At 42.6% G+C, this 23,608-nt stretch overlaps 1 protein-coding gene and 1 long non-coding RNA gene across 12 annotated transcripts in view; one reads left to right on the top strand and one right to left on the bottom strand.

Annotated features, from left to right (window-relative positions):
* The window catches only part of TNC (tenascin C), a 95,596-nt gene that overhangs the window by 18,735 nt on the left and 53,253 nt on the right, over window positions 1-23,608 (top strand). For 6 of the 11 annotated variants that reach the window (XM_089319840.1, XM_089319827.1, XM_008273390.5 and 3 more), the window contains exons 2-6: window positions 10,117-10,705; window positions 13,222-14,631; window positions 15,899-16,162; window positions 17,238-17,353; window positions 20,480-20,636. In XM_089319840.1, coding sequence (XP_089175966.1) covers window positions 10,249-10,705; window positions 13,222-14,631; window positions 15,899-16,162; window positions 17,238-17,353; window positions 20,480-20,636 — 2,404 coding nt within the window. In that variant the 5' untranslated portion in view covers window positions 10,117-10,248. The remainder of the gene's footprint in view (window positions 1-10,116; window positions 10,706-13,221; window positions 14,632-15,898; window positions 16,163-17,237; window positions 17,354-20,479; window positions 20,637-23,608) is intronic. The other 5 variants (XM_089319846.1, XM_089319834.1, XM_070055997.2 and 2 more) reach the window with 1 other exon arrangement.
* Window positions 1-23,608, bottom strand: part of LOC127493243 (uncharacterized) — a 128,434-nt gene that overhangs the window by 64,822 nt on the left and 40,004 nt on the right. The window lies entirely within an intron of this gene.

Raw genomic sequence — 23,608 nt, 5'->3', positions numbered from 1 at the left:
AAGAAATATTTTATGGATTAAGATTTGTGGATTTAATTTGGTTGGTAATGAAACTTCTGTTCAAGGGGTGGGAGAAAGGAGGTAGCAATGAAGTACCACGAAGGCTTAAGCCAAATAGCTAAAGAAAGAAACATAGTATTCAGGAGGTTTGTACTTACCATTGGCCATTTGACCTGGATCTAAAGTGAAATGAAAATTGCCAATGAAATGAAAACAGAAAAATTGCCAAATTAGCCCTGAGACACAGATCACTAGAACCAAAGGGACCCTAGAGCTTGAGGCCACATACAATTTTTTGTTTTGCAAGAAAACTTCAAGACTGAAGAGTGAATGAGACTTGCCCAAGGTCACACAATGAGCAGTTGGCCAGAACGCTTCCTCCGACTCCTCCATCTATTGTACTTTCTGCTAAAGGGCCTCAAATCTCCAGGAACTTAAAATAATGAAAAACCAAAATTCTAAAGGTGGGAAATGACCTGAATTTAACAAATAATCAATACCACAAGAAAATTAGAAAGATTGCTGACTAATAAGCCAGGATGCTTCCTTCATATCAAAACAAGGGTTTCACAGTGTGCCTGTCCAACTCCTGCTAGTAGCAATTTCCTTCGTAGTAGAGAAAGCTTGTCTTACAGCAAACGGCACTGTGCTTTCCAGAGCCGTATGGTATTGACTAGAATCTCGTGGCAAGGAGAGAAGTCTGTTAGCATAATGTGTGATGCATAATCAGTAACCACTGAAGACCTGAATGAATAAAAATGAATTGCAGAATCGAGAATATGATGAATTCCTTGGTACATTTTGCCTTATAAGAGATCACAGGAGGACTAATTAAATTAGAGTCATCAAGAAAATAAGATCATTTTGTTCATTCATTAATTCCACAAATGTAAGAGTCTTTTATGTGTAAGTTCAAAGTCATAAGTATATTCAGCTTTATTGTATTCAAATTATGCAACTATACTATGCATTTACTATCTACTACACACACAGTGTTAGATATTAGGGATTCAGGAAGGAATGTCTCAGATATATGAGGGGACTACAAAAATTTACTGAAAAAATTAATGAAAAAATTCATTTTCTTTTCATTGCATTTTAATGAAACTCTTGAAATCCACTCATAGTTCCCATCTTCAGAGCTTACAGAATGCATACTAACTGTATCCCAGCTAGTTGCTTATGGTATAACATAATTACATGGTAGAGTTAGATAATTCCTTAAGAAAAAGGATGTATAACAAAGTCACCCCAATTCTTCCTTTTAATGATATTTGATGGGAATAATATCAAATACTCAGACTATTCACAAGAGGAGAAGCTCAGTAGCTGAAGTCACCTGAATAACAACACTTCCAAAGACAGATGTTTTTTAGCTGCATCTTGAAGGACAGATAGATTTGTTCTCTCAATTAGCAACAGGGTTTTCTAGAAGCCTCCAACACATCTGGAACCCTCCTCAGTGATAACTGAGACATGACAGTATCTTAGAGGTCTTTCTGCTTTGCTTCTTCTCTACAACAGCAGCAGGATGTCTGGCATTCTTTGGGTCTAATTCCAAAAGATTGATGGTCTTCAACTTTGAGCCAAGTGTTTGGAAGAGAGATGGACAAAGCGTGGAAAGTTGAAAAACAACTCCTGTCCTTGACCCTTCAGCACAAATGTCTGTGTAAAGTGGCGGTTCAGAGTACTGATTTTTCTACTCAGATGGGCTTGAGTTCAAATCCAGACTCCGCAACTTAATCTCTATTTGAATCTCATCTAATTTTGTAAGAAATCAAAACTGGAGTTTTAAAAATGATTTTCATAGGCTTTGGAAAAATAATAAATGATAATTAATATTTTGTTACTTTTATTCTGTTGTTATTAGCAACCTATCCCTGATCTTCCCAGCTCAGCATGTGGGGCCCCACAAGTGTGTGGATATTGATTAGCAGCAGAACTATGTGTGTGAATGACAGATTTGCTACCCCTTTACTCAGTGACCTTCTACAGTTGCATCTAAGCCCTGCTCAAGCATGACTTTGAGTCTATAATCTGGTGTCTGTGTCGATGGAAAGAGCTGAGAAGGTGGGCCAAATGTTTCCCATTAGGAGCACAGTCCTGAAAGACTAAACCACAAGCAATGTGTTCTGGAGAAATCCCTGGCTCGACAGCATGGACAACCATTCCAGTAGCAGCGCTGTGTCTGAGAAACTTTGGCCAGGGAGTTGGCCTCCCAGAAAAGAGCCCCACCCTGGCTCATTCACTTGCTTTTTCTGCTACTGAGTTTGAGTAGAAAAGCTAGGAAGAAAACTAAGGCTATAGACACAACTTATCCACTCTCTGAAGGATTACAGGGTTGATTGACAAACTGAAACACCAAGAATCACACACTTCCATGGAAAAAGTAACAACAGGCATGAGGGGACTTCCCAAAATTCTTTAATGAATCTCTCATCCTTCAGACATGAGCCTTCTGCCTTCTCTCCATTGAAAAGTCATGAGTAATTATACACACCAGTTTCTAAGGACTCTCTGCTTGCAAGTGTTAGCTACTGTGTGTCTTGCATATCTGCTTTAACCTCAGTTTTTTTTAAGGTTTATTTTATTTATATGAAAGGCGGGGTTATAAAGAGAGGGAGAGAAACAGAGAGAAAGAGAGAAACAGAGAAAGAGAGATCTTCTATCCACTAATTCACAACAGCCAGGGCTGTGTCAGGCTGAAGCCAGGAGCTTCTTCCAGGTCTCCCACATGGGTGGAGGGGCCCAAGCACTTGGGCCATCCTCTGCTGCTAGTGTGCCAGGCACATTAGCAGGAAGCTGGATTGGAAGTGGAGAAGCCACGACTCAAACTGGGGCCCATATGGGATGCCGGTGCTGCAGGCTGGTGCTTAACCCACTACACCACAATGCTGGCCCCATTAATACCAGTTTTCTCACTCAAGGTTTGAAGTACTGTGTTGGGTTCATATTAGTGTTACCATTTTACATACGAGAGAATTGAGGCCTAGAGGGATAATGTTACACATGCGAGGTCACAGCTACTAGAAAGCATATGGAGATGCTACTACTCAACCATTTTTTTCCTCGGGGAAAAAAAAATGGAGATTCCATATGGTTTAAATTAATAGCAAGTGGCAGAGCCAGGATCTAACAGTATTTGACTGAGTCTAGAGCATACATTCTCAAACATCTCATATGCTCTTCTGGGGAATTTGTCAATGTTATTATTTTTCATTCTTCCCAATAAGGATGCTGATGCGTCTGCCTCCTTTACTGGATTGTGGATTCACTGAGAGCAAGCTCTGTCCATCATTGGTCTCTAAAACTTCCCCCACTACCCCTGGGGTATCCTGTGGCCTGTTCTTACACTCATTCAGCTCATCTCTATTGAATATAAGAATAAATCATCTTAAAAATGAATAAACCCACAGACCTCTGGGAAGATTGCTGGCTCCACTACCATCCTAACTGGGAATTGGTTAAGCCATGTGCTACCTAAATGCATAACTACTACTCAGGCCTAGAATGCAGACACCTCAGGCTTGGATAAGTCTTTGGTTTGGCGGTTAGAGGTTTCTCAATTCTTTTATGACACAGGTTGTGTTGGATCACTCAACTGTGGGGATCAGATGTCCTCGGAAAAAATCCACACTTAAGGCTGTTTCCTGGCTCCTTTCTGTCTTCCTGACACATTCCAAGAAGGAATTTATGGATGTTGGGAAGGACAAAGGGTGAGGAATTTCTAGAACATTTAAGAACGCCCATGTAAGCAGCTCCATGGTTGACTGACTACACACAATAAAATTCTCTTGCCTGTAAGTGAGAAGAAAAGTTCGGTGTAAGCTGCCTCATGTGTTGCCAACATATGTGGAAACAAAATCATCTGGATTTCCAAATGTAAGAACCCTCCTTGTCCCCCAAACTAGGATATTTCCTATCCTGCCCAAGTCCACGAGGTAAATATATTCTATAAGCTATTAAAAATGAAGTCACGAGTAACTAACTCTGAAATCTGACTAGCCAATTGGATAATTCATCTTCATCTAAAATTCAAATGGTTTGTTCTCCATCTGTGACCAGGGGAAAATTCAAAGACTGTTGATTCCTTCATACAGCCATAGTCTTTGTCTTGTAGTGAGGTGTCTAAAAATAATGTAATTTATTCATGCTGCTTCCCAAACGTTAGCTACCAAATAGCCTTACTGGAGGAAAAAATATGGAAGTTTGGACAACAAGTTAAGAGAAAGAGGCATCATAAAATATAAAACTATAAGCCAAAAATCCAATAGGATTTGGCTTCCCAGTTTGTCCAATGAAGTTATCTCAGTTACTACCCCTTCAGATTTGAGGAGCACATACTCTTTGAGACCATTCTTCACTTGTACCTGAATATGGTCAAATACGTAACATATGAAAACTGCAGAGCACATATGTGCTTGCTTACATTTAAGTCAGTTAATGAAAAGATGCCATATTTTCTCACTCATCCCATAGCACCTGTGTCTGAGGTACTCACTTTCAGTAGACAGAATACAACAACATCAGAACTTTATTTTAGATTCTCTTCGATCCTTTGAGTCTGTTTCCTCATCTGTGTCATGGGCTTAACAAAAATCAAGCAATGCTCAACAGAACTTGCCCTCCTGCAAGATGAAAATGTCCATCATCTGCACCTTCGGCTACTTTAGCTACCTGTGGTGATGAAATCCTTGAAACGTGGGTAGTACAACTGAGGGGTGAGATTTTTAATTGCATTTAATTCAAATTAATTTAGAGTTCTATTTCTTTGAGAACCAGAGAGAGACAGAATGTACTCCCATCTGCTCCTCCATGCCTCAAATGCCCACAGTGGCCGGGGCTGGGTTAAGCCAAAGCTGAGTTAGAAACTCAATCCAGTTCTTCCACATGGGTGGCAGAAACTAAATTACTTAAGCCATCATTAAGCTGCCTTCCAGAATCTGCACTAGCAGGAAGCTGGAGTCAGGAGCCAGAGGAGAGTATCAAACCCACACATTCCAATATGGGATACAGGTATCTTAACCAGTATCTTACATACTAGGCTAAATGTCTGCCCCAAATTAACTTCAGTTTTAATAACCACATGTGGCTAGTAGTTACAAAATTTGTCAACCTTAAATCTATCTCACGCAAAAATCTTTACAGTAGTTTTATAAGTCAGCTTTGCAATGGAACAATGACTGTCTCAGTCAACTAACTTAATAAAGAGAAATGTTTAATTTAGCTCACAGTTTTGGAAATTCAAGTCCAAGATTGAGTAGCCCATGGCTTTTGGCCTCTAGTAAAAGCCACAGGTGAGAGAAGTGTGTCAGAGAAAGTAGTTACAACTCAAGCTAAGAACAAGAAAGAGGAAGCAACTCAGGCCCTCTTCAAGGGTACACCCCAGTGACCCAAGGACCTCTCACCAGGCCACACTTCCTACTGGTTCTGCTATTTCCCAATAGTGCTACTCAGGGGTCCAAATATTTAAAACTTAGGTCTTTTGGGGGGGGGTCATTTAACATCCAAACAATAAAAAATGAACATTTTTTCACTTAATTATGTCTTGAGACACTAGCAGGGATGGAGATACCTGGAAAATCTCACAAAAAAGAATCCCACAATTCACAGGTATTCATTTGGCTCTGAAAGTTGCTTTTGGAAAGGGCAGAAAGCAAAGTCTGATCCACACCTGGCTGCTTCTGCGTCAGGCAGATGCTGAGGCAGGCTGCAGAGCAGTGAGACATACCCGGGTCGGACATAGTCCTTTGGGCATGTGACCCAACAATCTCTGTTCGAGACACTGTGAAAGCTTTGCCTCTTCCTGATACCCTTTACCACCAGTGACCCATAGGTCCTTTCATCTCAGAAAGACACACATGCAAATTGTTCCTAGCACAACAAAAGTTCAACTGTTTTTTGGATCTACCAAGGTACAAAATGACAAACACCTAGTGGAAACAAGCCTTTGGATTCTGAATTGTGGTCTTTTTCTGGGCTACTGACTTGCAGCCTCATACTTGCTCTTGACATTGGGCAGAGACACGGAGCTGAAGCTCCCAGCAGCCACACAGCCAGGAGGGTCCTGGCTGAATAATTGAAACTCTGCTGACTAGGGCTGAGTCAGAGTGTTCAGTAGGTAGGTATGCTAATTGTATCTTTGGCTTATAACATTTTTAACCTAGGCTAGATTTCTTGGGACATAGCCCCATCATAACCTGAGGAGTATCTATATATACTCGTTTATCTATCTCTTGGGACATACCTGTCTGGAGACACTGAGAGAGAAGAATTTTCCCTTTCACTGAAAATCCCTTATCCTCACTTAAAAACGGAACTGCATATGACAAGGTAAGGGTTTCAAGGGTTGAGGGAAAGAAAATTCTAGAATAAAATATTAATTGAAGTCCATATTTTTCACCACAAAACTTTCCCTTGATTGAAGTGTGGCTGCTGCCAAAGACTGATATTCCTTTCATATACATTATTTCATGCACTTTTCACAGTGACCCCAGTGAGGATACTCAACACCTTTAATGATGACAGGACTCTGGCTTGTATTAGTGGCTAATACCTTGTCCATGAAGCAGGAAGTGACTGATCAGTGATTCAAAGCCAACAGATTTTGTGAAACCTGTGCTCTTCAACACCACTCTCCTGGCATTTCTGTTCTGGTGCTATGGAGCTTGCTGCATTCTCAAAGAAGCTTTTTCTATTGGGTGACAATTCCAACTAGAAAAAATAGTTTTCCTTTTGAGCTGAAATTTGCCTTTTTGTAAGTGATCTTCCAACACAGATACACATAATTGGCGCTTATTCTGTCCTTTGGGGCCACAAAAACAGAACCTGCTTGCCCAGAGTTATTACATAGTAACATTTCCCACCTCAACCTTGGTTTTCTCAGCTACAGGAAAAGCACAGGTCCATATCTCTTCCTCCTACAAGGTATTTTCCAGACCTTTCATTACTGATCACTTCCTGTAAACATAAAATCTGCCTGTACTATTTTAAGGGTCTCAGTGGAATAAATTGCTCATCCTGAAATTCTAAAAGCCCTACTATCAGAACTTGATTCTTTATGCATAACCTGAGTATCTCAAAATGCAATTTCAATTAATTTTCCCTAGATCTATCCTCAAAGGAGATACAAATCAGCCACTTGTCTGCCTGAAATTATTTTACATTCTTAAAGGTCATTACTTTGTATCTTTTTCCTTTCTGATGGAAATATTTGCAGTTCTAGTAAATTGATCTTCACGCAGCTTATCTCTTCACCCATCGGTGATTTCTGTACCTCCTCTTCGATCTAGTGCCAAACTGCTGCTGAATTTAGGACTGGACTCAAGTAGGCTGTCAAGCTCAAGTGGAAGCAAAAGGAGGCTGTTGGCATTGTATCTCACTAGGTTTTGTCCCTGGGGATGTGACAGAGCAGCAGCTACTGTTTAATGAGTACTTACTATGGGCCTGACAGCAGGCTGTGTGCTTTATTTTCAAATCTCTAATCCTCAGTTCTCTCTGGAATGGTTTTTGACTCCTAGTTTATAAATGAGGTCATGGTTTAGAGTAGATAAGCAGCTTGCCAAAGTTAGAGGGCTAGTGAGCGGCATTTGAACCCAGATGCATCTAATTCCATAGGCTAAGCATTTTCCACAACTCTGACAATACTGTGGGTTTTCTCAAAGATCAAAAACATGCACTGACCCTCAGACCACCATGAGTCAATGGAAAATACACACTATTCAAGAATAGCATATCCTTCCCCAAACAGGGCAACATTTGGCTGCACCAGCATACATCTCTTAAACACACAGTGAAAATTCCTCACCCAACCCACACTCTGATCAATACTACCCTAAACTGATTGCCTTGAAGTCTCAACCAGCAACTCCAATGCCTTTTTAGATGGAAATGTAAGTCATTTAGCAACTCACACAAAAGTGTTGGGTAAAAATCCAAAAGCATTTCAAGCTGCTTGGCCCATGGCCCTTCCTCAAAAAAAAAAAAAAAAAAAAGCTAAGAATTGAATTGATGGGAAGAAGGCAGGAAAGAAGGACTTTATGAAGGCAAAGGGAGTAAGGGAGTTCAAGCAGTCATTCCAATAGAGTATGCATTCAATAAATATTTGTCCAGTAAACAGATGGACCAAATTGGTTTGAGAGAATGAACATGCCGAGCTTTCCTCTTCATTCAGTGGCCTTACCTACATCACAAAGTCACAAACTGTTTTCTAGAAAACTAATTTGAATAAGAAAGCATGCTCAGAAAACAGCATTTTATTTTTGGATTTGTTTTATTTTACTTTTATGGTCTACACAAAGAAGAAATGGCCTAAGTAGATACTACGTGGGTAGTTGGTAAAATATCAACATAAATATGAAAGCAATTGGGATGTGATGGGGTTGTGGGCAGAACATTCTGGATAAAATGTACAGCTCTTGCTTTCTAGACCTCTGGACCCCTGCTAAGTCTAATAGAAATGCTTCTCCGCTCAATTCTTCCTGCCACCACCCAGGTTTTGCAGAAGACTTCCTGTGACCACGAGGGACCACGTAGATGTGTTCTGTCACTGAGATATGATGTTACTGGGGAAAAAATGTTAGAAAACTTACCGGATAAGAGCCATAAATGCCATGGCTAATAAATATAAATACAGGTAGCTGATAGAATGTGCAAGAATAACATAGGTATGGGGAAATGTCAGTTTCAGGAGTGATTATTACAGAACAAATAGTTTTTCAACCATTTTCTTGAACTACATTCAGGTGTATTTCCTAATTAAAGAGGACAATAAGTGATTATAGCATGTAGCGACTATCCTTGCATGAATCTAAGGCATTATTTTAGTCAATATTATAACTACCCCCATGTTAAGTCCTGCTTACCCTCTTTATGCCATAATTTATCAACCATCTTAGACATCTCTGGTTTCTTCTGCTACCTGTTTGCCCCCACAAGTTACTAACCCTGAGACAGATGAGTAAGATGACTTTAGCAACATGAAAACTGATTCACAGTAGTATATTCTCCTTCATAACTCTGTCCATCTGGACTTTCTTGCTATTTAAGGCTCAGCTTAAATTCCATCCTTTCCAATAAGCCAGGCCCTATCACTTTTTTGACAATTCATTTCTGTTTTTCACATCCTATATTCTATACCACAATATTAATCCTTTACACTCTTTATTGCTTTATTCTCCAAGTATTGAATGGATGATCCCATTTTCTTCTTCTGTTGCTAAGTCCTCTATGGGAAGACATTTGATCTTTATTTCTGCCATCTACAGAACCGGGCTTATTGTGGGAAACACAATACAAAATCTGGAAGTTCTTATTGATTGGAGAAGACTTTAGTGGCTCATGCACAATTTTTCTAAGCTATCTCTTGCCATGGCTCTCAGTGTAGACAACTATTTCAGGAACATTCTGTCAGACTTTTCTAAACACTGGACTTCTGAGGGCTTTGAAACTGAATCAAAGAAGGGATCTGAGGTATAGAAAGAATCCTATGCTGACAGCCACATAGCTAGTGAGATGCCCAGGTGGGATTAAAGCTCAGTTTGCCTTCTGGAGTCCTTCACTTTAACCTCTGCCTCCTATGACAGAAGAGAAGCGGTAGATGGCGTTAAAATCACTTTAAAGGGTCAATGAGAGGCCAAAGTTATTACAGCCTTCATGTCATTTTAATGACTCATTCAGGAGGCTTATCTAGTAAATATTGAATGAATCAATGAATGCAAGAATGACTTCTGCTCAGTGTTCTCACTGACATCACTCTTTTAGCCCTGCCATTAGTTATGATTTTCACAGTACAGAAAAAGCAATGAAAGTTATAAAATTTACCCAAGGGCCCAGGGCTAGAGCCAAGAGACATGCCCATTCTGTCTTGTTCCAACGTTAGACTATTTCCTCCATACCCTCTGCCTCCCTGGAAGTTAAAGAGTGATTGAAATCACTTCTTCAAGATAGCAAATTGCTTTTTAGAATTCATTTTATATTAGTATATAATGAAGGGATATCAGGAGAGCCTCAAACTCAGGAGACATAAAACCACATTCACTGTAATTTTAGAGATTCAATGGGTTTTATCAGTAGCAGATACTAATAAGTTTATTGTTTTCTTTCATTTACTTCTAGAAGATCATTTTTAAGAAGATCAGAGGTGACTGATTTGGATTCTGTTCTGTACTTCTAAATCTGCAATTCTGCTCAAGTGATACACCCGAGGACCTTAGAACTCCAGAAACACCCAACTCACCCACCTCCACCATGGGGGCCATGACTTGGCTGTTGCCAGGCGTCTTGCTGGCTTTTCTTGCCCTCCCTACTGAAGGTGGTGTACTCAAGAGAGTCATCCGGCACAAACGACAGAGTGGGGTGAACGTCACCCTGCCAGAGGAGAATCAGCCAGTGGTTTTTAACCACGTCTACAACATCAAGCTGCCCGTGGGGTCCCAGTGTTCAGTGGATCTGGAATCAGCCAGTGGGGAGAAAGACCTGGCTCCACCATCTGAGCCCAGTGAGAGCTTCCAGGAACACACAGTGGATGGGGAAAACCAAATTGTCTTCACACATCGCATCAACATCCCCCGCAGGGCCTGTGGCTGTGCCGCAGCTCCCGACGTCAAGGAGCTCCTGAGCAGGCTGGAGGAGCTAGAGAGTGTGGTATCTTCCCTGCGGGAACAGTGCACCATGGGAGCAGGCTGCTGTCCCCAGGCTGCTGAAGGTACAAACTGGGGACTGGTCTGATCACAAGACTGCAAAATGGGGAGAAAGAATGGGCATAACAGGATACATCAGGTGTTTCCAAAGTGGGTTTCTGGGAACCTAAGCTCACCAGGTGTTGATTACAAAGAAATTTTAAGTTTTAGGATTAAGTAAATATGAACGATGTAGCTCTCTCTCTCCCCTGCTTTTGGAGAAGTCATGGTAGAAAACATTTCTCAGAGAGACGTTTAGGCCTTTGAGAAATCCTGCTTTGAAAAACCTCCATTTCACTTTAAGTGTCTGAAATTTATTTGTCCATGAAATATACCCATTCGCTCTCAAAAGCCCTTTGAATGTATCATGAAATTCATGCCCTAAAGAGCACTCTTGGAAAGGTCCTGATGACACTCCATCACCACACTGTACAAACAGGAAAACTGAGGATGGGTTGTTCAAGGTCCTGCAGTGAGTAGCCAAGTTAGCTCTTACATCACAGCATTCCACATCCCGTGGTTCTTAAACATATTTGGTGTTGCATGGGGTGGTGCTGAGTCTATTGGTATTAAAACAAAATTCCAATTTAATGGCTTGGTGATGATTAAAATGATGCCAACAGGGAATTAATCCCTATCTATGCAGCAAGCATAAACAACCCTTTCACTAAGCCTCACCTCAATACCCCTACCTGCGGATCTAGCAAAGAAGATAACCTTGGGCATAAGATGACACAGAGAGTAATAATAAACAACCTTTGAACATGCCTATGGGCTTCTGGAACCCATTCTTTCCCACTGATACTATATCCCCACAGACATCCCATTTTTAAGGAATTTTGCTGGTTTTCAGTCATGTCTTTATCTGTATTCCCTAAAGTCAATAGAACTGCAGGTATTCTGACAACTTCAAATCATAGATGAAAATCTCTATTTCTGCCACTCAGAAAGAATATATCAGGAAATATTTTGATAATTATTTCAATAGTAGATCTAACAGCCATAAATGGAATAAGTCTAATAGGACATGTTGTAGGTTTCTTAGACTTTTTTTTTTAAAGTTTTCTTTATGGAAAAGTTAGTTTATATTTTACTTCTGTCAACTCCATGGAAAAATGCAGGTCAAAGTACCCAATGTGATCAATGCTAAACAGTGGGCTAAAATCACTGTAGACGGTGCTAATACAAGTATTAGCCACACATATAATCTTAAGTTTCCAGTTGTCACAATTCCTAAAACAGAAACAGGTAAAAGTTGTCTTAACCACCTATTTTATTCAATGTGAAAAAAAATTTACTTTTCAGCATAGAATCAATATAAAAATTAAGAAATATTTCACATTCTATTCGTTTATGCTAAGTCTTTGAGATCTGCTATATATCTTACACTTACAGTTCATCTCAATTTAGACGAACCATAATTCAGTACTTAAGAGCCAAATGTTGCCAGTGGCCACCTTATTGGACATAGGTTTAGATTCTCAATAACTTTTTAAAAATTCCCTTCTCTCCTGCTGACAGGAGATAAATGTATTAACACAAGTGTATCTAGGGGCAGATAATATAACAGTGAGTTGTATTCTTCCCCTTGGTCTCCATGAAGGTTAGACCTATGGCTCTTATAAGTTGGGCCAAGACAATATTTAGAATTCAAAGGGCTGGAATCAGATCAGCTCCAACCCTGCCTTCTTCAAATCGACCCAGCACCTCAGCTTGCAGGAGATTGAAAAGACAGAGGTGCATGGGGTTTCTGCAGGAAGAACCAAATTGAAAGATGTCCTGACCCAGTTAGAAAGCCACTGTATAGGGACATCATTTCAGTTACAGAAAATTAGAAAGATTAGTCATGTAATCCATACACCAACTTGAATCAATCCCCTCTCCACACACACACACACACACACACACATGCGCGCGCGCGCAAAGAAAAAGATTTGGAAAAGAAAAAAGAGGAAATCTCAATGAATAAATACAAAAATTAGCTCTCATTGTCTTCATTTATATACCCCAGGGTAGTAGGCTCTTGGTCCCACTTGACCTATGAGGAAACTGAGTTCCAAAGAGTCTAAATCCCTTCCCAAATGTGCCACAGCTATTGAGGCAAATAGTGAGAATGAAGTTCCATTGAACAAGTATTTTTTCAGCATCTCTTAAATGTCTGGCCTTGACTGGACACCGGAAAGGCAGAAAAATAGCTGACCACAGTGCATGCCACAACACAGTGGGTCATGGGACTCCTTGAAAATGGGATGAAAATCATGGAGCCCCTGCCCATGATTGGAAATACACACACACACACACACACACACACACAAAACCTTTGCATGCAAGAATAGTTTCAGGGAGTACAGGTCAAGAACTGCTACCTGGTGTTGGATGTGAATCCATTTGATTTCATACACTAGATGAACAGGTTTTCAAGCCAAAGGAACCTGAAGGTGCAACTATTCTCTGGCTAAATTTGGGTCTGAGTTTTGTGGGTAGGCACCAAGAACTTCTGCTGCTTGAATTCACCTAAGAGCCTTTGTTCTCTCCATGGCAGGCCGCCTGGACACCAGACCCTTCTGCAGCGGCAGGGGCAATTTCAGCACTGAAGGATGCGGCTGTGTTTGTGAACCTGGCTGGAAAGGACCCAACTGCTCTGAGCCTGAATGTCCAGGCAACTGTCACCTTCAAGGCCAATGCATCGATGGACAGTGTGTCTGTGATGAGGGCTTCACTGGTGAGGACTGCAGCCAGCTGGCTTGTCCCAGTGACTGCAATGACCAGGGGAGGTGTGTGAATGGGGTCTGCATCTGTTTTGAAGGCTACACCGGGGCTGACTGCAGCCAAGAGATCTGCCCAGTGCCCTGCAGCAAGGAGCATGGCACCTGCGTGGATGGCCGGTGTGTGTGCCAGGATGGCTTTGCTGGCGAAGACTGCAATGAGCCCCTGTGCCTCAACAACTGCTACAACCGAGGGCGGTGCGTGGAGAATGAGTGTGTGTGCGATGAGGGCTTTACTGGGGAAGACTGTAGTGAGCTCATCTGCCCCAATGACTGCTTCGACCGGGGCCGCTGTGTCAACGGCACCTGCTACTGTGAAGAAGGCTTCACAGGCGAAGACTGTGGCAAACTCACCTGCCCGAATGACTGCCGTGGCCAGGGCCGCTGCGAGGAGGGGCAGTGCATATGTGATGACGGCTTTGCAGGTGCAGACTGCAGCGAGAAGAGATGTCCTGCTGATTGTCACAACCGCGGCCGCTGCATCAACGGGCAGTGTGAGTGTGATGATGGATTCAAGGGAGCAGACTGTGGGGAACTCAAATGTCCCAACAGCTGTAGCAGCCGGGGCCGCTGCGTCAACGGACAGTGCGTGTGTGATGAGGGCTACACTGGGGAGGACTGTGGCCAACAGCGGTGCCCCAGTGACTGTCACAGCCGGGGCCGCTGTGTGCAAGGCAAATGCATATGTGAACAGGGCTTCAAGGGCTATGATTGCAGTGAAATGAGCTGCCCCAATGATTGTCACCAGCACGGCCGCTGCGTGAATGGCATGTGTGTCTGTGATGATGACTACACTGGAGAAGACTGCCGGGATCGCCGATGCCCCAGGGACTGCAGCAACAGGGGCCGCTGTGTCGATGGGCAGTGTGTGTGTGAGGACGGCTTCACTGGCCCCGACTGTGCAGAGCTCTCCTGTCTGAATGACTGCCATGGCCAAGGGCGCTGTGTGAACGGGCAGTGTGTGTGCCACGAAGGCTTCGTGGGCAAAGACTGCAAGGAACGAAGGTGTCCCGATGACTGTCACGGCCAGGGCCGCTGCGAGGACGGCCAGTGCATCTGCCACGAGGGCTTCACAGGCCTGGACTGTGGGCAGCGCTCCTGCCCCAATGACTGCAGCAACTGGGGTCAGTGTGTGGCGGGCAGGTGCATCTGCAATGAGGGCCACAGCGGGGAAGACTGCTCAGAGGGTGAGTACCTGACACAATGAGTGTGATGACAACCACCGTGGGGTGTACACCTGGAGTGTGGTAGAGAGCTATGTTTAAATCTATAACCCACACAGACTTTTCTAATACATTAATATGCTAGATTCAATACACACACACACACACACTCTAACTCTTTGAGGGAGACTTATTCATTCTCTTGTTACAGGGCTTTCTGGCAAGGGGCTCAGAGGCTCAGAAAGGTATAATGTCTCAATGACACGCAGCTAATGCATCACAGAGCTGATGTTTGCATCTGCCTATGTCATCTATCCTGAGTTTAATATCCAAGTGCCCAAAGATAGCAGATGAAGTAACAACCTCTCTTTGACTAAATACCAACCTCACTTCTTACTCACTACTGACACTGAACTGATAGTAAATGACATTGTTCTTTGTGGAAGCAAACACTCAACTGAATTGAATTGATGGTGAGATTACATGAGAGAAACTGTTTTAAATGCACACTTAGCTAATGTCTAAATGCTGATCACCTACGAGGTAGACCTGTCTCTTAAATCATCTTCTCATTATTGTCTTGCTTCAATGAATGTGAACACCATTCCCAGCACTTAGCACAGAACATGGTATATAGTAAGTACTCAGGAAACACTGGCTGAACAAAAGCACAACAAAGAATTGTAATGTTCGTATTTACTGAGAGCCCTCTTTACTTCTTGCTCCATGTTATCTGACGTTATCTGGAGGAGAGCTGACATTGGTAGACAGGAATAAAAGGATGCCTCTGTGTTTAACGTGAGCTCCAAACTTGATGAGGCATGCAAACTTGGGCAAGTCCCTTTGCATCATTCACATCTAGAAAACCAACATTAAACCAAATGAACTGAAAATACACTTCCAGGGCCACAGATGTATAACACACGTCCAGGACAGGGAGTCAGACCCAGATTGCACTTTGCCATGTCAATGGCCTGAATTGAAACGGAGACCCAGCAAGAGGAGAAGTAGGAGGGGCTGCAGCAAAGATCACTGGGGAGTATGCTGTTGACCTGGAACTTCAGCCTGAAGGGCATGGACAAATTATGGCCAAAACAGCATCTAAAGATGGGTCATAGCAGGGTGCCCTTGAGGGGTTCTGGAATCTAGAGACAATCAGAAACTGGATGTCCAGGGGAGAATTTCAGAACTCTGTTGCCAAGAGTAGAAAAGACAGGGCAAGGGAAACAAACCTATTGGGATTTCACATGGTATGTCACTGACCCCAGATGTCCTTTCTTACTCTTGCCAGTGTCCCCTCCTAAAGACCTCATTGTCACAGAAGTGACAGAAGAGACTGTCAACCTGGCCTGGGACAATGAGATGCGGGTCACGGAGTACCTTGTTGTGTACACACCCACCCAAGCAGATGGCCTGGAAATGCAATTCCGTGTGCCTGGGGACCAGACATCTACCACCATCCGGGAGTTGGAGCCTGGTGTGGAATACTTCATTCGTGTCTTTGCCATCTTGGAGAACAAGAGGAGCATTCCCGTCAGCGCCAGAGTGGCCACGTGTGAGTCAGCTGTACTCCTCTGAGACACTGCACCGGCCTTGGGCCCATCCCACAAATCACCTCTTCACCTTCAGCCCACAGCCCTCTAGTTGCCCTGGGATAGTTGTATCAGTTCAGACCCTGGCACCCACTTAAGTGCATCAGTCTCTTATAGAAATGCCTCATTTCTACCAACTCTCTCCTTGCTCTCCCCGCCCCATATCCCTTTTACACTGCAGGTAACATTTAATAATTACTTGTTAATTCAGCAGACTGTTTTACCCACTCTATGTATACTAGCTCCTTTAACCCAATCCAGTAGGAGCTATTCTTAAGCCCATTTCACTGATGAGGAAACTGAGACTCTGGATGGTTAAACACCTCATCCCAAATCATGTAGCTAACAGGTATGGAGATGAGATTTGAATCCAGGCAGTCTTGGCAGATTTATGCTCTGAATCATTCTGTTACCTTTTTATAAAACTAGGACCTAGGGTTTTTTTAATGTAGAAACATTCTATTTCCAGTTGTTCCCTTAAGAGCCCAGGATCAGTGTAATTATCTACAGCCTGGAAAAGCAAGTTGTGGCTGGAAAAAGGCCCTTTGTGGCTTAGTGAGAGCAGCATCTGCTGCCACTTGCTACATGCCAGGGGAGAGGCTCTGCAGTCCACTAAAATGTGTCACTTGGATGTCCATGCATTCCCAAAGGGCAGGCATATTTACTCCTCCCAGGGAAAGAAAGCAAGGCTCAGGCCATTCTGTGCTACTTCCCAAGGTTGCAGTGCTTGTCATCATGGAATTCACATTCTAGCCCAGTCGGACTTCAAAGCCTATGTTTGTATTAGCCTCATTCTTATGAAATTGCCATTATTTAATCATATAATTGGTCCTAATGTTAACTTTATACTGCCTCACAGTAAAAAACAAAGAGCAACAACAAAACAAAACAAAACAAAACAGAAGAACCTTCAAACAGACTCCAGCTCTGGGATTCAGCCCCGGGGCTCTGGCAGGCATGCAGCCTGGCATCATGGCTGGGTGGCCCCCACCACACACCTGCCCCATTCTTATATTATGTTTGTGATATTCCTTGTAGACTTGCCTGCCCCTGAAGGCCTAAGATTCAAATCTATCAAGGAGACATCTGTCGACGTAGAATGGGACCCTCTGGATATTGCTTTTGAAACATGGGAAATCATCTTTCGCAATATGGTATGTAGCACTAAGAAGCTAGTGTATTGAATGAACCTCAGTGATCTGAAACAAAGATGCTGCAGACTTCTACATTCACTTGATTTCCTTAGCATCTTGAGTGTTTGCATATATATTTTGAGGGGTGTTGTTTTTCACTTGACTTTATGTCACTGAGTATAGCATGGGGAGCTGAGAGCCAAGATAAACCTAACTTAAGTCATTTCTAGGTTCCAGTTACTCCTTCTAGTCTTGCAAATCTTGAGTCCAAGGCAAAGAAGAGAAGAAATGCAAATCTGCCTCTCAAAATGCCTCCAGGCATTTCTCACCCTAAATCACACAGCTAACAAGTGGCAGAGAAGGGATTTGAACCCTGAGTGTCTTGGCAGAGTTCTTCATCACTGCACTGTGAGTGAACTTGAGCAGCCCTCCTCTCCAGGCACAAAAGCACAACTTAGGCATGGAAACTGGTTTCTGAATTTAATCCTGGGCTCTGCTACCAACTTCCTGTGTGATCATGAAACAGTTGCCCTACTTCTCTGATGCTACCACAGGAGCCCCTAAGCCTGGGCTTCAGAATTCCCTGAACCCTCACATTCTGTTATTACCTCTGTACATCAAACAGAGGTTTAGGAGAGGGAGAAGTATACTTGAGAAGCATCTTTACCATGTCTACATCCTTAGCAGCTGACATCTTGATCTGCATAGTAAGTGCCTAATGAAAAAAACTGAAAGAAGGGCCGGCGCCGCGGCTCACTAGGCTAATCCTCCGCCTAGCGGCGCCGGCACACCGGGTTCTAGTCCCGGTCGGGGCGCCGGATTCTGTCCCGGTTGCCCCTCTTCCAGGCCAGCCCTCTGCTGTGGCCAGGGAGTGCAGTGGAGGATGGCCCAGGTGCTTGGGCCCTGCACCCCATGGGAGACCAGGAAAAGCACCTGGCTCCTGGCTCCTGCCATCGGATCAGCGCGGTGCGCCGGCCGCAGCGCGCCGGCCGCGGCGGCCATTGGAGGGTGAACCAACGGCAAAAGGAAGACCTTTCTCTCTGTCCCTCTCTCTCACTGTCCACTCTGCCTGTCAAAAAAAAAAAAAAAAAAAACGAAAAAAACTGAAAGAAGAATAAAAGAGGAACAGATCATTGGCAATCAGGGAAATGCAAATCAAAACCACAATGAGGTTTCACCTCACCCCGGTTAGAATGGCTCACATGCAGAAATCTACCAACAACAGATGCTGGCGAGGATGTGGGGAAAAAGGGACACTAACCCACTGTTGGTGGGAATGCAAACTGGTCAAGCCACTATGGAAGTCAGTCTGGAGATTCCTCAGAAACCTGAAGATAACCCTACCGTTCGACCCAGCCATCCCACTCCTTGGAATTTACCCAAAGGAATTTAAATTGGCAAACAAAAAAGAGGTCTGCACCCTAATGTTTATTGCAGCTCAATTCACAATAGCTAAGACCTGGAACCAACCTAAATGCCCATCAACGATAGACTGGATAAAGAAACTATGGGATATGTACTCTTTAGAATACTATACCGCAGTAAGAAACAACGAAATCCAGTCATTTGCAACAAAATGGAGGAATCTGGAACACATCATGCTGAGTGAAGTAAGCCAGTCCCAAAGGGACAAATACCATATGTTCTCCCTGATCGGTGACGACTGACTGAACACCAAGAGGGAAACCTATTGGAGTGAGGTGGACACTATGGGAAATGGTGGCTTGATCAGCATGGCCCTGAATGTTAATGAACAACTTAATACATTATCCCTCTTAGTAGTTTTTTTATCTGTTCTACTTAATATGACTGGTTTAGATCTGTAATTGATGCACAGTTATTCTTAAGTGTTGAATATTAACTGAAATGTGATCCCTGTTGAACATAAAAGTGGGAATGGGAGAGGGAAGAGATGTATAATTTGGGACATGCTCAGGCTGACTTGCCCCAAGTGGTGGAGTTGGAAGCATACCAGGGGATTCCAATTCAATCCCATCGAGGTGGCATGTACCAATGCCATCTCACTGTTCCAGGTGATCAGTTTCAGTTCACAGTTGGTCATGGTGAAGGGACTGGGAGTCTAAGGGAGCACATAGACAAGTCTAGTACCTCCTAATGCTAACTGATGGAGTAAATAAAGGGGAGAGTGATCCAACATGGGAAGTGAGATACTCAGCAGACTCATAGAATGGCAGATGTCCTAAATAGCACTCTGGCCTCAGAATCAGCCCTAAAGGCATTCGGAGCTGGCTGAAGAGCTCATGAGAGTATTTCAGGCATGGAAAGCCAAGACACTCTGGCAAAAGATCTCTGCGAGTGAGATCCCAGTGGAAAGAACAGGTCATCAAAGACGGAGGTACCTTTCTCTGAAGGGAGGAGAGAACCTCCACTTTGACTATGACCTTGTCTTGTCTAAACAAGATAAGAGTCGGAGAACTCAGAGGGCTTCCATAGCCTTGGAAACTCATGACTGGAGCATAGGGAGATTACTGATGCCATAGACAGGAGTGTCAATTGGTAAAGTCAACAACAGGAGTCACTGTGCACTTACTCCTCATGTAGGATCTCTATCCTTAATGTGCTGTGCATTGAGATTTAATGCTATAACGAGTACTCAAACAATATATTTCACTTTGTGTTTCTATGGGGGTGCAAACTGTTGAAATCTTTACTTAATGCATACTAAACTGATCTTCTGTAAAAAAAAAAAAAAGAAAAGAAAAAAAGAAATTATCAATTCCCAACTTGACTCTCACTGGGATTAAACATGACAATAGGTCTGATCTGATTTCATCATCATTTAAAAAAAAAATCATCTATTATTTTTCACTTTATGTTTCTGTGTGGGAGCAAACTGTTGAAATCCATACTTAATGTATACTAAGCTGATCTTCTGTATATTAAGATAATCGAAAATGAATCTTGATGTGAATGGAAGGGGAGAGGGAGTGGGAAAGGGGAGTGTTGTGGGTGGGAGGGACGGTATGGGGGGGAAGCCATTGTAATCCATAAGTCGTACTTTGGAAAATTATATACATTAAATAAAAGTTTAAAAAAAAAAAAAAAAAAAAAAGAGGAACAGATAAGTGTTGAATTGAAGGAGCTGACACCTCCTCTAAGTCTCACCATGATGCCTGTGTCTTTCAGAATAAAGAAGATGAGGGAGAGATCACCAAAAGCCTTAGGAGGCCAGAGACCTCTTACCGGCAAACTGGCCTAGCTCCTGGGCAAGACTACGAGATATCTCTGCACATCGTGAAAAACAATACCCGAGGCCCTGGCCTAAAGAGGGTGACCACCACCCGTGAGTATCACCTCGAGTGCTGCTAATGCAGTGATGAAGTCAACTGTACCCCACAACATCTCTGTTCAACCGTGCAGCCTCTCATAGCATCTATTTCAATTAGCTTTTGTTGATGCAGTGGCTTAAAACAATTCTGCACCTTGGGGATGTACAGTTGGCTCAGTTGAGCAATGTGTCTGTTCTTGACCTGGGCTCACTCATGTGTATGAGTAGGATGGGGGCTGATTGGCTTAGGATGGCCTTAGACAGCATGGTCTTTCCAGCTCCACGTGGTCCCTCATCCCCCAGGATGCTAGCCTGGACCTGTTCACACGGCTATTGTGCAGGATGAAAACTGACACTCCATCACTTCTGTTAAAGCAAATCTTAAGGCCATCACAGATGTAAAGTGTGGGGAAATAGAGCCATCTCTTGATGAGAAGAGCTTCAAAATCACAAGGGGCATGGGTTCATGAAGATAAGTAATTGAGGTCATTACTAACTGTCTACTACATCATCTAATATTAGCACCCAGCACCACGTCAGACATAGGACAAAAATCAATGTTATTGTATTTTTCAAGAGTAGAAACTTAAGATTTCAAGAAATGAAATTGCTTTAACACCACTTAGTTAATACTATCAGAGCCACAAGTTTAAGCCAGGGTTGGTTTCTAACTTTAACCCCATTACCACTAGCATTGACTAGTCTCTGGTTTATGCAGAATGTTGATTCCATCTGTTCAACAGAAACCTAAATAAAAATTCACATAAGGGGCAGATGATTGGCACAATGGGTAAGGTGCTGCTTATGCTGCCTGCCTCTCATATTGGAACGCCTGGCTTCGAGTCCTAACTCTACTCTGATCCCCTATTCCTGCTAATGCACCCTGGGAGGCAGCAGGTTATTATTCAAGTCCCTGTCATCCATGCAGGAGACATGGGTTGAATTCCAAGCTCCCCAACTTTGGCTTGGTCCAGCTCTGGCTATTGCTGGCATTTGAGAATTAAACCAGAAGAATTGGAAAGTCTCTGTCTTTGCTGTTGTCTCTGTCCCTCTTTCTTTTTTTCTTTCCCTCTCCCTCTCCCTCACTCCATTATCTGCTTCTTCCTCCTTCTCCTTACATATACACTGAATATTTAAAAAGTTTTACTCAATACTAATGATGTCAGAAATTATTGAGGTAGAGTAGGATTTAGCACTACTAAGACCATCTGGTGGTCAAAAATTCTGAATTTGGGATTGTTCTCCCAGAAAGCAAATTTTTAAAAAGAAAGAAAATAATTTGTGCATTGCCATTCAGGAAAACCTCTATTTTTTTTTTTTCAAAATAGCACGTGTGCCAAATCTTTAAGGAATAGTCTCTTCTTGGCAGGGGGTTGTTGGAAAAGTTAAATCTGTTGACTAAGGACAAGAAAGAACATCTTGCATTTAAACATTTGCACATTTTGTGTAGCTCAGAGCCAACTCATAGAATCGTCTCACTCTTAAGCAAGTGTTTTCCATCATCCTGACAACAACCCTCTGTGGTAGGTAGCAGGCAGGTAGCAACAGGAAAAATCATTAGATCACCAGGAAGGCAACGCACAGAAATGATCAAGCAAATGCAGATTCGCTGTGGAGTAACCACATGGAAAACGCAGAGGACATTTCTTTCATCCCCTTTTTCTTTCTAATTTAAATTTAAGGATTGGCTGTTTTCTTCTTATTGCAGGACAAATACTCCACCATTTGAAGTTCTATAACCATAAACACCAACACCAATGAGGGACAGATATTTACCTGTCCATTTTGCTAGCATGTCTGAGCTTTTTCCAGGCTCAAAGGACCTTAAACTTTGTTGCAAAACACATGTCACCCATTCTGTCAAGGCTGAATTAAAACTACCATTGGCTTATGAGGACTTTTTTTAAAAGAAGCATTGTCATATGGTAAAAACTGAGTTAAGTTTGGATTAACTGAATCCTATCTTCACCATTCACCATCACCTTGGAAAAGTCCATTTCTTTCAGCTTTAAGTCCAACACATGAAAAATGGGTTTATCGCATCCTGTTTTTAAGAATAAAGACATAAATGACCTAGCACATGATACATGAGCACAGAACAATGTTAGTTTTCACTATTGAAGAGTCCAAAGTCTATTGTGATATCAATGTCCTTGACTGAATCTTAACTTCTTTAATTAAAAGTGTGCTAAGGAAGGCAGTAGGAATACTTTGAGTGCTTGTTGGCATTTATGTAGGATGGTCAGGTTCATTACCAATTTGAAGCAATTTTCACTGTGCATTTTATGGGTTTATTATCTTGTGAGCTGAAACCGATGAACTAACATGACTTCAAAAATAAACTCTGCAGCTGCCTCATAGTCAACAATGAATTATTTCTCATTCTCACTCTCTGCAAAAGCCAAGTTTATTTCATTTGTACTGTCTACCCAATCAATGCCAAAAACATGAACTTAAGTATTTAAAAAGAAGAAAGAAATGTTTACTCAAGGTAGAACATGTTCCTGCCTTGACACTGGGGATTACAGAAGGCCCAAGACCCACTGTTGGAATGAATGAATGACCCCATCTAAATTGATTCACACTGTAAATAAATCCATTACAGATCAATGAGAAAAGTGAGATACTAAAATGCTCTTTAAGGACTGACTATTGCAGTCATAGGAAGCAAGTGTACGTTCACCTGATTACAGCAAGGTCAAAGGAGGCTTTTTGTTAGGGGGTGTCATGCATGAGGGATTTTGAAAGGCGCATAAAAGATTTTAAGTGGGGGAAGGGTTAGCGTCAGGGAGAAGAAACAAAGGAGGAGCACGTACAAAAACCAAGAGGTGACAAACAGCATGGGCTGCTCCCAAGCTCTAAGGAGCAGGCTGTCGTGGCACAGCGTAGACACGGCATGAGGTGAATGAAAGACAGCAGGAAAGCCAAGAGGAGGTACAAAGATAGGCAAGGCTTGAGATAGCGATGAATTCTCATCAACAATAACT

This window comes from Oryctolagus cuniculus, chromosome 1, assembly GCF_051225735.1.
Source record: "Oryctolagus cuniculus isolate XC-2025 breed Fujian yellow rabbit chromosome 1, ASM5122573v1, whole genome shotgun sequence".
Lineage (NCBI taxonomy): Eukaryota > Metazoa > Chordata > Mammalia > Lagomorpha > Leporidae > Oryctolagus > Oryctolagus cuniculus.
Note: the sequence above shows the minus strand (reverse complement) of the source record. Positions and strands in the feature narration are given on the sequence as shown.